The 16,380-nt window shown below is 43.0% G+C and overlaps 1 protein-coding gene across 5 annotated transcripts in view; it reads right to left on the minus strand.

Moving 5' to 3' along the window:
* LOC126163160 (inward rectifier potassium channel 4-like) overlaps window positions 1-16,380 on the minus strand; it is a 717,192-nt gene that overhangs the window by 489,129 nt on the left and 211,683 nt on the right. Inside the window, exon 1 of one of the 5 annotated variants that reach the window (XM_049920095.1) lies at window positions 12,361-12,452. The exons of the other annotated variants lie outside the window; for them this stretch is intronic. Within the exon in view, the coding sequence (XP_049776052.1) occupies window positions 12,361-12,393 (33 nt within the window). The 5' untranslated portion in view covers window positions 12,394-12,452. Of the gene's footprint in view, window positions 1-12,360; window positions 12,453-16,380 lie in introns of those variants that run through there. 5 annotated transcript variants of the gene reach the window in all.

Here is a 16,380-nt window from a genome sequence, read left to right on the forward strand (position 1 = left end):
AGATCACAGACTGATGCAAGCACGAGATAAGCCATTGCAAATGTGAAACGCTGTTACAACTGGCTGCTAACCGCCAGAACGTTGAATGCAAGCTTGCAAACGTAAGTGTATTGTATCGTACGGATGTCAGTTTGTGGGATGGAGTTCCATGTCTATTGCACATGGTCGGTCAATGCAGACAAGGTCAATGCTGTTATCGTCCGATGACGTCCCACAAGTGCTCGATTTGAGACATGCGGTGACCCAGCAGTCCAAGGTGACATGTCGACACTCTGTACAGCTTGTTGGGTTACAACAGCGGTATGTGGATGACTGTGAAAAGTTCAGTGATAGGGTTGCTCTTATCAGAACTGACATCAAACGAACACCGAAAACGATGGTTCAGGTTTAAATGTCGACGTCGCAAGCTGAAGATGAAGAAATAGAGAAAGTATTTGAGGATACTGAAAGGGTAATACAGTACGTAAAGGAATATGAAAATCTAATAGTCATAGGGGGCTGGAATGCAGTTGTAGGGGAAGGAGGAGGAGGAGACGAAAAAGTTATAGGAGAATATGGAACAAGGAATGAGAGAGGAGAAAGACTAATTGCGTTCTGTAATAAATTTCAGCTAGTAATAGCGAATACTCTTATTCAAGGATCACAAGAGGAGGAGGTATACCTGGAAAACGCCGGGTGATATGGGAAGGTTACAGTTAGATTATATCATAGTCAGAGATCCCGAAATCAGATATTGCATTGTAAGGATAACCAGGAGCAGATATAGACTCAGATCACAATGTCAGAGACGAAGAGTAAACCGAAGTTTAAGAGGTTAGTCAGGAAGAATCAATACGCAAAGAAATGTCAGTGACGAAGAGTAAACCGAAGTTTAAGAGGTTAGTCAGGAAGAATCAATACGCAAAGAAATGGGATACGGAAGTACTAAGGAATGACGAGACACGCTTGAAATTCTCTAAGGCTACAGATACAGTAATAAGGAATAGCTCAGTAGGTCGTACAGTTGAAGAGGAATGGACATCTCTAGAAAGGGCAGTCACGGAAGTTGGAAAGGAAAACATAGGTACAACGAAGGTAACTGTGAAGAAACCATGAGTAACAGACGAGATACTTCAGTAAGTTATTAGCCAACAGTGGGGTATACAAAATCACCTATTATGATTATGACAAATTTTACATTGGTCAGTCAGGCAGACACATATCAACTAGGCTGGCTGAACATGAACGCAGCTGGATGTTGCAGAATTCAAACTCAGCATTTGCTGAGCATGTACTGAGTGAGGGTCACAACTACCAGCCAGTGTCCCATGTACTTCACTTAGCAAACAAAGGCCATAAACTCAACCTGCTGGAAGCCCTGGAAATCAACAAACATCTTGCTCACAGTCCAGATCTCATCCTACATGTCCAGACACAGCTCAACACTTCCCCTCTCCTAAACTTCTTATAATCATCTTTGTTGTTCATTACTTCCCACACTCTCTCTTCCTACATATTCCCATTTTCCTGTATTCATTAAGTTGTTTTGTTTTGTTGAAGTTGTCTTTGTATTCCACATAGACTGTAGTTTCAATAGTTAAGGCTTTCTTTTAACTGGTACTTGTATTACTGACCATGTTTAACAACTGTTGTAGTTGTCTCATCAAATACTGTTCATATTTTACTTTGCTCATTTATTTAATGAAAACTGTTACACAGGCACTGCTTTGATTATAATGTTAATGTTAAAATGCAGTACCAACGCACTCTCAAACTGTAGGTTCCCTCAAACACCTCCATTTTCCTGCATTTATTTATTTCTGTTTATCTTATTGATACTGCGTAAGTTCCTTATGTATTCCGTATTTACATTGATAACTGTCTCTTCTTTTAATGGGTTGTGTATCCATGTTTCATACCTCCTGATGCAGCCTTGTCTAGTACTAATTTTATTTTATTTTACTAGCTTTGTTTATTAATAGAAACTGTTATGTAGGCACGCTATTCCTATTTTGTGCTAAAGGTTTTCCTGTCTACTCCATTGTTATTTATGTACTGTTCAGTTTTTACTTTTTCATTGCAAAGATGTTACTTACTGTATGTTTCTACTTCAGTCTAAATGTGTTACTTCTCTTCCAGTGTTGTTTGCTAACATTTAACTTCTTTGGTGATAATACTCAGTAAATGTCTGAAGATGGCCTTGTAAGCCGAAAACCGGTTAACAATAAAAGTAATATTGTAGAACAAAAGCAAACTGGTGCTTTTCATTTATTATTATTAGTGTAGTAATATTCAGCTTAACGTTTCATTACGCTGCGGTAATTAACGATATCTGTTATAAAAGATACACGGCCTACAATTCTCCTTCAAATTTAACCCAACGAAATACTGTCTATAACCAAGAAGCCCATTTTCCGTGTTTTAGGTAAGTATTAATTTTTTTTAAATCTCTTTCCAAGCGCAAAACTCTTCGTACGGGGTCCTCTGTTTTCATGATTTGCCAAACTTACTTTTTTAACTTTTGAGGTGGATGGTCTTCCTCTGAGTTGGTTAATCTAAGGGAAGTCGTGTGTGCCTTCTGTCTCTGAGTTGTGTAAAGTTTGTTCTGTATGTCGTCGCACTTTAACTATTCGTATATCTTATTTCCTATGTAGGGAATTGAGAACCAGCCCTACATCTGCCTAAACGAGCGTGGAAAATCACCCAAACGCCAATCTCAGGAAGACTGGTGAACTAGGACAATCTCCTTGTCTCACTACCTAGCGTGCTTCGTATTAAGCTACTCGAACATGCCAGTAAGAAGTTTCTGAAGTATTAGCAGTTAATATCAATTAATGTTGCTGGGGTGCAGTACATTGTAATATACTGGTGATGAAATAGTAATAGTCGTACCCAACGTTTGGATGCTATAAAGAAGTAAAACACCCAAACACCACCTATGATAACTTCCGTGGTGTATGTTGGAAAATAATCAACAAATAAATAAAATAAACTATTACATTGTTTTTTAAGGCTGCTCCAGTCAGCAAAGAGATGAAGACTCGAGCTGTCTTACATCATCTGTTTTCATTCAATTACTGCGAATGTTGCTCCAGCTGCGAACGAACCAGTTATTCCTGCCATCGCTCCGATAATAACTCTCCTCATATCACATGATCTCGTCGTCTGTTACCACCTGTTGCTCCCACATCCTTTCCAACTACAACAGCTTCCAAGCTTTCAGACTTGTGCTTCCGTATTATTCTATGCCGCGTGTTCAACACAACTTTCAAAACTTATTAATTTTCCGTGTTTAGGTGCCTAAATTGTCTTGTGGTACAATTCGATACTCACTACACGCAATCCTCTTTTCCTCTTCCGCTCAAAAAATTCACATGTAAGAATGAAGGGCGTGTGCACAGAGTTCTTCCTATCCTGACACACTTGGATTTAATGCACGACACAAAGTGTAAAAAAGTAGAAAATGGATTTTTTTGTGTTAGAATATACCAAATTTATTTATTTTAATTATACTCGTCGCTATTCGTATGTATCGATCAAATGTTCAATTCCCGATGGAAATATGAATTTTCTCTGAGTTTTGGACGAATTGTAAAATGATCTTCTAACGTTTGTAAGCGCTGACAATATGATGTTTGTGACCTCTCCTTACAGTGAGAAGCAGATGGGCAACAACAGGGTGCCCTACGAATGTATTATTATAAAACAATTTCGCCAAAGGTAGCAATGGCATCCTTTGAAAAGTTTTATATGACTGTGAACCTCACTCAAGGAAAGATAATCTCTTCCTCGATCGCTCGATGTTTTTGTTTGGTTGTTCAGTTTCAGTGTCTTCATTATTGCTGTGTACCTCTATAAAGTCAAAGTAATGTTTCCATCTTTCTCGAAAATTCGTTGTTGTATCTTAAATAGCGCAATTATTTAGCAATTCGCAGATTTATATTTATTACATGTTATCCTGTGTTTTGCGTTACAAGTGTCATCCCACTCCTCATCCTGTATTAGCTGTTCTTTTTTGTTAGCTATCACCCAGGCTTCACTTTCGTATTGTATAGATGGTTTTGTCATTGGTCTTTAAAAAAATTAAGCTCGTTGCACTTCTGATTTTCTTTTTCTTTGCTTATAGTTCCTTATAGCAGTAGATAACTGTACTCGTGAATTCTTTGTATCATTATTTCTAATGGTTGATACGGGCTTAATCACTTGTCCTCCAATATATCCGTACAACGAAACTCTGAAAACTTCTACAGCGGTATCTTAACGATTGTGTCAGCAATTTCGGCACACTCATCCACCAAGGCATACCAACGCCCTTCCATCACCACTCTTGCCCGCGAGCAGTACGCTCTGTGGAGAGTGCAGGAGACAGGAGAAGGAAGAAGGGAAACCCTGGCACCAAGAACTGATATGTTTCACCAGAAAAAGACAATCCATAGATAAGACCCTAAGGAGATAGTTACATCCAGAAGAGGGCCCCTTAGCAAAGTATTGGACTGATGAATGAAACAATTTAAAGAAACCGGGAGCACAGCAGAAGGACATATTCAGAGCGACCAAGCACTTTTGGAGAGAGTCCTGTGTTAGAAGTCCTATAAAGTAACTTCCTCGCCGACACTAACTGGAGCTGGCACGATAGCTCAGCATGTTCGGTCAATTGACGGGTCACCCTCCGTAGTAAAAAAAACTGAGCACCGTTTCCCATCGACAGAATTTGAAAGATGTTATGTGGCATCCGCACAGAATCACTGACGAAAAAAAGACGAAGAAATAGATTGAAAGAAAGAAAAAAAAGTGGTTAGCATCACAACCCCTAGATCGCGGGGTCCCACATTTTTTTCCCGGCCGGGTCAGAGATTTTCTTCGTTCGGGGACTGAGTGTTTGAGATGTCCTAGGAGTTGCAAATCATCTTCATCTCAAGACGCGCAAGTCACCAAAGTGGCACCAAAGAGAAAGACCTGCACTAGGCGGTCGAACGACCCAAGACTATCATTTCATTTCATTTCAAAACTATCATGCAAATTTATTTTCCTTTTTCACAATAAAACGTATTTAATTTAAAGCAATCATTATATAATTCACAGTAGTTTTCACCTTGTTAAATAGTAAAAGTTACTGCGAAAACTACGCGCACCGAAACTGAATGTAAGTTGTGTACAGGGTGCCCAAGCGAGCAAGACATTTCCTCCTGTCGTGTAACTTCAACGGATCAGAATCGATAATCATTCGATTTCTCGGAAACTATTTTCATGTTTGTAACGGGCTTGACATTATCTTCACAAGATCGCACACTATTTTGATTTTATACTGAGATGTGTGTCTCCTGCTTGCGGAGTTTCTACTTTTAGCCTCTCTAGTAACATTTTCTAAGAACTTTCAGTATTTACTGCATCGAGTTATAGCAGATCGCTCCGTGTGCCTCAAAACAATTCACGCCTTGTTATAAACGAAGTTCTTCTGTATTGTTTTATCCATTCTCGCTGCCTGGGGTTGTTTTATAGTGAAAGGCAGCATTCTTGGAATGACCCATGCCAAAGACGGTACATAGGTGGAAAAGAGTCGAACTTTCTCGATAGTATCGAAAAGGATATGCGACAACACGGTGTGGCTCGCTAGCAGACAAAGACGACGCTCAAAGCTAAAGCAGTTATGAAAGACAAGACAGAAAATTGCTGTTCCAGACATTTTCTGTAGACAGCATTTTGCCAGAGCACAACGCATCCTAACTACAGAATCGTTGATTAGGACGTGGATACTGACGAATGGGAACTCGATCACGCGGAAGAAATGCCATCGCTTAATAATAACAGTGAAGGTGTCTCTCAGTAGGAGCTGAATTAAATTTCTTGCCATAGGTAATTATTGGAGATTGTGTATGTGTCTTGTTCTTTGAATATTGCAAGCCGTCAGCTTCAATTATAATCTACTTCCATATGCTTTCTCACCGTAAGTAAACCATTCTTTGTTCTTATACTACGCACAAAGCTTTTTTATTGCTTACTGTATACAGTGAGGTGACAAAAGTCATGGGACAGAGACATGCACATTGTAACGGAACATATTAAAGGCTTTACTGTACCGAAGTATGCGATACCCTCCAAATTCAACCAGTTTAACGAGTATTTATGATTATAGAAAAGTTATTGTGTATGTTAACAATGATTGCATAACATGTCTCCATAAACAGTCAACCCATTAAATTATACTGAGTAACTGACCCACACAAAAGTTTATATCACTTGATCACTGATACAGTAAATGTCATCATGTAAAAACACTAAGTTCATCTTAAATAATTAATATGAAGTACGAAAAATAGTGGCCAACTTAGGTATTTTGGATCCCCTTAAATAAAAATCACCCAGTGAACCTATTTGTTCACTAGGAGCGTTTTCACTCAGTATTCACGTAAGCAATCCTATTTTAGACGAAAACCAATGTAATTCTTAATATTTCATGTTATTTACTTATTTATGCAAATTAGAGAAGTCAATTGACAAACTTCTAAAAAACGGCCTTTTTGTAACAAAGAATTATTCTGTCAAGTCAACAAATCTGTCTGTCATTTTAATAACATGTTAAATTATGTCACTCGATGCAAATTAATAACTTTTCTGCACAAATTATGATAACAGATGTACATGTGACTTGTAAACTATATCTCTTTTTAGTAGTTCTTTGACAATGTTATAAATACAAGCAGCAAGAACGGTCAGAAGGCAGTCGGAATGTCACTTTGGTAAAGTGTGTTTGTGTGTTATTGTTTGAGGTGGATAAACAATGCAAAGAACATGTAAAGGAAATACTACGTTGTGTTGTGTCATGGTCTTTGGTGGACAGTGGAATTATGATGGCCACGAGAGTAATAAATATTTGAAGTTTACATACTTGTTGGTTTCGCTCGTTCTTTATCATCAAAAGCACATAAAAACACGGGACCTCATGTTTTTAACCCTAGACAACCAGATGTAGAGCCAGCATCAGCATCGAGACACAGCAGCGATCCAGCAAGTAGCATCGATTACCACAACACAATGCATTTTAATGGCGCCAACCTAACATCAAGTGCTAACAAGCTCCGTAAATGGGAGTGAAATAGTGCGATTATAGCAATTAGGAATATCTACGACTAGGCGACCATTACAACATACAGACATGGCTGTGGTATCGCGTGCACCAGGTTGGTTGGGTGATGCGGGGGAGGGGACCAAAGAGCGAGGTCATCAGCCCCATCGGATTAGGGAAGGATGGGGAAGGAAGTCGGCGGTGCCTTTCAAAGGAACTATCTCGGCATTTGCCTGAAGCGATTTAAGGAAATCACGGTAAACCTAGATCAGGACGGCTGGACGCGGGTTTGAACCGTTGTCCTCCCGAATGCGAGTCCAGTGTGCTAACCGCTGCGCCACCTCGCTCTGTGCGTACACCAGGTTCAAAAGGTCACTGCATTGGCGGAGCTGTCATTTGTACTCAGGTGATTCGTGTGAAAAGGTTGCCGACGTGATTGAGGCCGCATGACGGAAATTAACAGACTTTGAACGCGGGGTGACGGTTGGAGCTAGACACACTGGACATTCTATTTCGGAAATGACCATGGCTTTCAATATTCTGAGATGCACAGTGTCAAGAGTGTGCCAAGAATACCAAATTTCAGGCATCACGTCTCACCACAGACAACGCAGCGGCCGACGGCCTTCACTTAACGACCGAGAACAGCGGCTTTTGCATAGAGTTTTCAATGCTAAAAGACAAGCAACACTGCGTGAAAGAGCTGCAAAAACCAATGTGGGACGTACGACGATCTTATTCGTTAGGATAGTGCTGCGAAACGTGGCGTTAATTGGCTAACAGCAGACGACAGATGCGTGTGTCTTTGCTAACAGTGCGACTTCGCCTGCTGCCCCTCTTCTGGACTCGTGACCATATCGTTTGGACCCTAGACGAATGGGAAACTGTGGACTGCTCAGATGAGTCCAGTTTTCAGTTGGTAAGAGCTGATGGTAGGTTTTGAATGTGGTGCAGACACCATGAAGCCATGGAGCCAAGTTGTCAACAAGGCACTGCACGCTGTTGATGGCTCCATAATGGTGTGAGCTGTGTTTACATAGAATGGACTGGGTTTTCTGGTCCAACTGAACCGATCATTGACTAGAAATGGCTATGTTCGGCTACTTGGAGACAATTTGCAGCCATTCGTGGATTTCATGTTCCCAAACAATGATGGGATTTTTATGGATGACAATGCGCCAATTCACTGGGCCACAATTGTTCGCGATTGATTTGGAGAACATTATGGACGATTCGAGTGCCTGTCGTGATTCCCATCGAAAACTTATGGGTTATAACCGAGAGATCAGTTCGTGCAAAAATCCTGCAGCGGCAACACTTTCGCAATTGTGGAGGGCTGTGGAGGCAGAATGGCTTAGTATTTCTGGAGCGGACTTCCAACGACTTGTTCAGTCTATGCCAAGTAGTGTTCCCGGGTTCGATTCCCGGCGGGGTCAGGTATTTTCTCTGCCTCTTGATGACTGGGTGTTGTGTGATGTCCTTAGGTTAGTTACGTTTAAGTAGTTCAAGTAGTTCTAAGTTCTAGGGGACTGATGACCATAGGTGTTAAATATAGAGATGGGCAAAACTGTTCTTTTCAGAGATTGGATCAGAACTGTTCACTCCCTGAAATGAATTAGCTCTTTTTCATGACTCACCACTCATTTACAGTAGAAAATAAATGGAAGGCACATTGCCCTTTAAACTTGGTTTATTCCAGTACTATACCTGTATTTTGATCTTGAACACAGATAATCAGTAAGAATTTTGTATTGTTTATTGAAATTTCCACGATATGACAAAGTTTTTGATTATTGATTTATTTTGCACTATCGTCGTTTTTTGGGTGATCAGAAAATTTCGTAACTTGAGATTTACATTAACAATATATTTGGCTATAATGTATTAAAATTTCATTAACCTCATACAAATACATCGCAAGCCATATATTTTTAAAGTGAACGTTTCCTTCCGAAGACGCCTAAAATCGCAAAATATAAATTTGACTGTAAAACGAAAGTGCTGCATATAGCCTTACACAGAATAAAACAAGGAAAATATTGGTGTATCACATTTTGCGATACATTTATCGGTTCGCTCGTAATTAAAGCGTAAATTCGAGTGTCCATAATAAAAATCCTATAGTAAGAGGAGTCATCAGGAACCTAATCTAATCAGTTTAAACAAATAAAAATAAAATAAAAACAATTGATGTATACATAACATAATAATGTAATATACATAGCGGTATTACTACGAAGAACAATATCCAGTAGGGGCGAACTCCGATGCAGAGGCGCTGAGTCGAGCAGGTCGAGCCGCGAGCTGTATTACTGCGTGAGCTGAGACCGCAGAGACCAGAGTGACACCTGAGTCGCTTTGCTCAACGCTCTGGCCAGAGTCGAGACGGTGGGGTGAGCGTTGAATGGGCGAGTTCCGAGGGTGCGGGGGAGCGGTGAACTCACCCGCTCCGAGACAAATCGTCCGTTCCCTTGCGAGCAGGTTGTTGCAAGTAGTTCCTATGTTATCCGCTAGGTGGCTCTCTGTCCTGTTGCTCGCATCAGCTGCCCAGAGGGCAGGACGTGCGACTGAAACGATTGCCGACAGATTGCGACACTGCACGCGGCAGACGACGCACAGAGACGGCACGGCATATGTGAAACACAAAATCCAATTGGGCACTGCACAATGCAGGCAGCCAAGGTAGAAGCAGGGCAGAGGCCGGCGCTGGCTATGTTGTGTGGCGTGTACTGTGCTCTGACCAGCAGAGGCGCTGCTGATATGCTCCGTCTCTCTCTCTCTCTCTCTCTCTCTCTTTGCCATGGGAAACGTTTGGAGCTACCGTTCTTTTTTTCTGAATCACTGATTGTTCACTCCTTTGAAAGATGCAACTCTATGAATTAGTTCAAGAGCGGATCCCCCATCTCTAGTTAAATCCCATAGTGCTCAGAGCCATTTGACCCAAGTAGTGTTGCTGCAACACAGCGGGCAAAATGACGCCCGACACGATATCAGGAGGCATCCCATAATGTTGTCACCTTAGTGTAATACTGTTTCAACAATCGCTGATAAATGTAACAGAACAAAAAAATCAACGAACTACAAATAGCAAGGTCTGGGGTTCATTTCTCGGTCGGTTGTAGGATTTAGTTCTCTCTTTTATTTCGCATCTCCTAATGATTTGTACATGTGAAGAGTGGCAAATTATTCCGTAGCCTGGAACACATCAAACTATATGTTCCCTACTGTTGGCCGGCTAAGTCACTTCAAACATCGAACTAAGTCTGTCTGTCTGTGAAATCTTATGGGACTTAACTGCCAAGCTCATCAGTCCCTAAGCTTACACACTACTTAACCTAAATTATCCTAAGGACAAACACACAAACCCATGCCCGAGGGAGGACTCGAACCTCCGCCGGGATCAGCCGCACAGTCCATGACTGCAGCGCCTCAGACCGCTCGGCTAATCCTGCGCAGCCGGAGGAAAGTAAGTCTATATCAGCTTCAGTACATCAGACTTATTAAGGTACTGCTTCATTGAAACCAACAATCGGGTTAACGGCAGCTTTACTTTAGTATTGACCAATGAGTCAACGTTGTTATTTCATAGTGTCGATGGAACTCTGTGTTACCTGTGATAAGCATGTGACAACAAAACCTCTGGGCTATTCTCTGAAGAACATACCAACGTTATGATTGAAGTATAGCTTCACATCATCATCATCATCATCATTTAAGACTGATTCTGCCTTTCAGCGTTCAGTCTGGAGCATAACCCCCCTTATACAGTTCCTCCATGATCCCCTATTCAGTGCTAACATTGGTGCCTCTTCTGATGTTAAACCTATTACTTCAAAATCATTCTTAACCGAATCCAGGTACCTTCTCCTTGGTCTGCCCCGACTACTCCTACCCTCTACTCCTGAACCCATGAGTCTCTTGGGTAACCTTGCTTCTCCCATGCGTGTAACATGACCCCACCATCTAAGCCTGTTCGCCCTGACTGCTTCATCTACAGAGTTCATTCCCAGTTTTTCTTTGATTTCCTCATTGTGGACACTCTCCTGCCATTGTTCCCATCTACTAGTACCTGCAATCATCCTAGCTACTTTCATATCCGTAACCTCAACCTTGTTGATAAGGTAACCTGAATCCACCCAGCTTTCGCTCCCATACAACAAAGTTGGTCGAAAGATTGAACGGTGCACAGATAACTTAGTCTCGGTACTGACTTCCTTCTTGCAGAAGAAAGTAGATCGTAGCTGAGCGCTCACTGCATTAGCTTTGCTACACCTCGCTTCCAGTTCTGCGAATTAAAAATAATCTGTGCATTCCAAATAAGCATTAAGTTTATATGAAATACATAGTGAGCCGTGGCGCGCGATTTATCGATCACGCCTGCGGCGAGTAAGTGAGCTTTGCTCTCGGTCAATAGGGAGGCATCTTCGGTGGTTGTCACCAGGGGGCAGAGCTCTCTGACTACAGTACTCTTAGAACGGAAAGAAGTAGTGGTACTCGGGTCTGCACCGTGTTCTCGGCAAAACCGTTCAGCTGTTTTTCCGGGTTTGGCCGAATGCAGGAGAGAGCAGAACGACGTGGAGTGCAGCTGACAGCCAGGTCTCGGTCTCCCGTCGAGAGGCGCGAGTTATTCCAGAGAATTTGCTAGCCAGGGGCGCAGCGGACGGGTTTACCTGTACAGCGGCGTGCCTTGCGAGAAGCCGTTGAGAGTGCGGCACAGCAGTTGGGACGTATATTCAAACTTTCACTCACTCGCTCTGTGATTCCTACCGTGGTATTCGACCAGCTTACTCTGAGAGGCCTGCGCCTGTGTTAGAATGGCGAGCATCTGCCTTTACTGAGTTCTTTCCAGAAGTCACTGCTTCATTCTAGGCTGCCTACCACTCTATACCATCCTGGTTTCCAATCTGTTATATTGTGATTTATCAAGATTAAATTGAGAGTGCACTGTAATCTAAGCTGTATTTAGAGTAATGTCTAAGGTCAAGAAATATGTGCTCCACTGCCTTCCACATACGGGTGTTGCCGTTTACTGAAAGTTACTGTATAATTCTGACCCGAGTGCCGGGCAAGTGCTGTTGCGATTAAGTTACAGACTGGTTCAGTGCATCCTTGTTTCTGGCCTGTAAATTTCCTGAGTCGTTGCAAAATTATTTCAAGCAACACACTTCGAATTTTGTTGCTGATTCAAAATGTTCAAATGTGTGTGAATTCCTAAGGGAGCTAACTGCTTAGGTCATCGGTCCCTAGATTTATACACTACTTAAACTAACTTATGCTAAGAACAACAGACACAACCATGCAGGAAGGAGGACTCGAACCTCTGTCGGGAGTGGCCGCGCAATCCGTGACATGGCGCCTCAAACCGTACGGCCACCCCGCGCGGCTGGCTGATTCAGCTTTGGCCGTTCTGCAATAATTTAAAGATTTCCAGAATGAGTTTTCATTCTGCAGCGTAATGTGCGTTGATGTGAAACTTCTTGGCAGATTAAAACTGTGTGCCGGACCGAGACTCGAACTCGGGACCTTTGTCTTTCGCGGGCAAGTGCTCTGCCAACTGAGCTACCCAAGCACGATTCACACCCCGTTCTCACAGCTTCACTTCTGCCAGTACCTCATCTCCTAGCTTTCTTTCAGGAGTGCTAGTTCTGCAAGGTTCGCAGGACAGCTTCTGTAAAGTTTGAAAGGTAGGAGATGAGGTACTGGCAGAAGTGAAGCTGTGAGGACGGGGCGTGAGTCGTACTTGGGTTGCTCAGATGGCAGAGCACTTGCCCGCGAAAGGCAAAGATCCCGAGTTCGAGTCTCGGTCCGGCAGACAGTTTTAATCTCCCAGGAAGTTTCAATTTAAAGATTGTCTTCGAGTTTTAAGTACTTTCGGCTGTGGAAGTTAGGGCTGGTTGTTTTATTGTACGTATGTATGTATTAACTGTGTTTGTGCTTACATGTATTTGGTGTGTTATAGGAAGCTTATTTATTGTATTGTAAAAGCCTTGTACCTGAAGCCGTTACGTGGAGGCCGTACGCTCTAGTAAACAGAGGTGGTTCGTTGCGACCACATTCAAACTGGGGGGGGGGGGTCTTCACTTTGTACAGTAGAGCTTACCTGGCGCCAAGTTCTGGAGATACCAGTTGCACAGACTGTATTTTGTTTCCTTTAAAGAACATCTTTTAAGTAATACGTTTGTTTGTGTAGCCATCTTCCGCAGCAGCTATTAACATCTGTTGTAGGTCAGAATTACACTAGACGCGTTTCGCTTTTATTTACAGAGGATCTTCTGTGGTATTCTGTAAATTGGATACACAAGTTTGTGCATTTATTTTTTTATTTTCTTAGGTTAAACAAGTCGTTTTCTTTACTGCGCAGCATTTGTGCACCGCCGCCGTCAGTGTCAGCCAGTTTGCCGTGGCATACAGAGCTCCATCGCAGTCTTTAACACTGGTAGCATGCCGCGACAGCGTGGACGTGAACCGTATGTGCAGTTGACGGACTTTGAGCGAGGGCGTATAGTGGGCATGCGGGAGGCCGGGTGGACGTACCGCCGAATTGCTCAACACGTGGGGCGTGAGGTCTCCACAGTACATCGATGTTGTCGCCAGTGGTCGGCGGAAGGTGCACGTGCCCGTCGACCTGGGACCGGACCGCAGCGACGCACGGATGCACGCCAAGACCGTAGGATCCTACGCAGTGCCGTAGGGGACCACACCACCACTTCCCAGCAAATTAGGGACACTGTTGCTCCTGGGGTATCGGCGAGGACCATTCGCAACCGTCTCCATGAAGCTGGGCTACGGTCCCGCACACCGTTAGGCCGTCTTCCGCTCACGCCCCAACATCGTGCAGCCCGCCTCCAGTGGTGTCGCGACAGGCGTGAATGGAGGGACGAATGGAGACGTGTCGTCTTCAGCGATGAGAGTCGCTTCTGCCTTGGTGCCAATGATGGTCGTATGCGTGTTTGGCGCCGTGCAGGTGAGCGCCACAATCAGGACTGCATACGACCGAGGCACACAGGGCCAACACCCGGCATCGTGGTGTGGGGAGCGATCTCCTACACTGGCCGTACACCACTGGTGATCGTCGAGGGGACACTGAATAGTGCACGGTACATCCAAACCGTCATCGAACCCATCGTTCTACCATTCCTAGACCGGCAAGGGAACTTGCTGTTCCAACAGGACAATACACGTCCGCATGTATCCCGTGCCACCCAACGTGCTCTAGAAGGTGTAAGTCAACTACCCTGGCCAGCAAGATCTCCGGATCTGTCCCCCATTGAGCATGTTTGGGACTGGATGAAGCGTCGTCTCACGAGGTCTGCACGTCCAGCACGAACGCTGGTCCAACTGAGGCGCCAGGTGGAAATGGCATGGCAAGCCGTTCCACAGGACTACATCCAGCATCTCTACGATCGTCTCCATGGGAGAATAGCAGCCTGCATTGCTGCGAAAGGTGGATATACACTGTACTAGTGCCGACATTGTGCATGCTCTGTTGCCTGTGTCTAGGTGCCTGTGGTTCTGTCAGTGTGATCATGTGATGTATCTGACCCCAGGAATGTGTCAATAAAGTTTCCCCTTCCTGGGACAATGAATTCACGGTGTTCTTATTTCAATTTCCAGGAGTGTACTTACGTTGTTTCTTTTCACGGTCTGCACCTTCCCCTCCTGCTAGCAGTGGTGGGGGTCAGGCTTCATTTCACATCTGCAGTTTTTCACATTTTGTGTTGTTTCCTGCACTGCACTATTTATAATTGACTTTCTTAACTGTTTTTCATTCATCACTGCCACAGTATTTATGCCTATTCGCCGGCCGCTGTGGCCGAGCGGTTATAGGCGCTTCAGTCCGGAACTGCGCTGCTGCTGCTACGGTCGCAGGTTCGAATGCTGCCTCGGGCATGGATGTGTGTTATGTCCTTAGGTTAGCTAGGTTAAAGTAGTTCTAAGTCTAGGTGACTGATGACCTCAGATGTTAAGTCCCGTAGTGCTTAGAGACATTTGAACCAATTTTATGCCTATTCGTTTACGTTGTGAGTACTGCGAACTAAGAAACTCCCTTGTGTGTGTGTGTGTGTGTGTGTGTGTGTGTGTGAGAGAGAGAGAGAGAGAGAGAGAGAGAGAGAGTTTGTGAATTTGCCTTGTATGTAGGTAGAGACGTGAGACGGGTGTTTTTTATTTTGGTGATTTATTGTTTTAAAGTTCATGCATTATCACTGAGTTTTATGAGTTTAGTTGGCTGAAGTATTTATTTAAATAGCTTAATGTTTCAAATGCGAGTTTAATAATTGCCTTTGGTTGGAGTTTTTGTTAATTAAATTGATTCTAATCAAAATTATTATTTGCTATCGCCTATTTCGGACGTGTTGTATTGTAGGAGAAAAGGTTAAAGCTGTTCCCACACTTCGAGTTTCTGGAGTGTTTAAATAAATTTCTTGAAACTATTGTGGTTTTTATTGAAGCCCAGCACCGTACCACTCCACCACCTAGCTCCCTACAGTTCCATATACAGTTACACTGCAAAATATAACTACAGATGAAATAAATGGGGCAAAATAAACTCAGTATCATCTGTGCATAAGACATACGTGCAATCGTTGAACAGAAAGTCCCTTTTTCTGTCTTTCTTGGAAACAAACAATTCAATATTCTTTTCATTGAATTTATGTAGGCGTATATTTTGAGATTTTGAGTAATCCCCTTTTCTGTGTTACTAATGAGCTCGACTTGGTACCAGTCACTGTATTTCTTAAAAATGTCTTGATCATATTCAGAGGTGTGAAACATCTTTCTGCTTCAGCAGTAGCCTCATAGATAGGAAACTCCTTTGTCAGTGTATGTTTTTGAAAAATGTTGTAAACAGTTCGTTTTAAATTATGAACTGAAAATAGATGGTAATGCCTCTCATATATGGAAGCCTAACAATGTGTATGTAGCTCCTGGGTATACTGAGTGACGAATTGCTAAGGAACTGTCTTTCATAATCCTGAAGCCTCTCAGTTTCAAAAAAGCATACTGCAGAATTGAAATTTACAAATGAAAGTCACACTTTATTTGGTACGTTATTACATCGCATACTTGTAGCGCTCTGACAGCTCCATTTACACCGACATTGTCGGTCTGCCTTCTTTTCACATCTACTTCTTTAACAACAGAGGGCCTATATTTTAACACATGTCACAGCACAGTATGAGGTGTTAGACTGGGCCTTAATAATACTCCGCCGGCCAGAGTGGCCGAGCAGTTCTAGGAGCTACAATCTGGAGCCGCGCGACCGCTACGGTCACAGGTTCGAATCCTGCCTCGGGCATGTATGTGTGTGGTGTCCTTAGGTTAATTAGGTTTAAGTA

The sequence above is a fragment of the Schistocerca cancellata genome, chromosome 2, assembly GCF_023864275.1.
Source record: "Schistocerca cancellata isolate TAMUIC-IGC-003103 chromosome 2, iqSchCanc2.1, whole genome shotgun sequence".
In the NCBI taxonomy this organism is placed as follows: domain Eukaryota; kingdom Metazoa; phylum Arthropoda; class Insecta; order Orthoptera; family Acrididae; genus Schistocerca; species Schistocerca cancellata.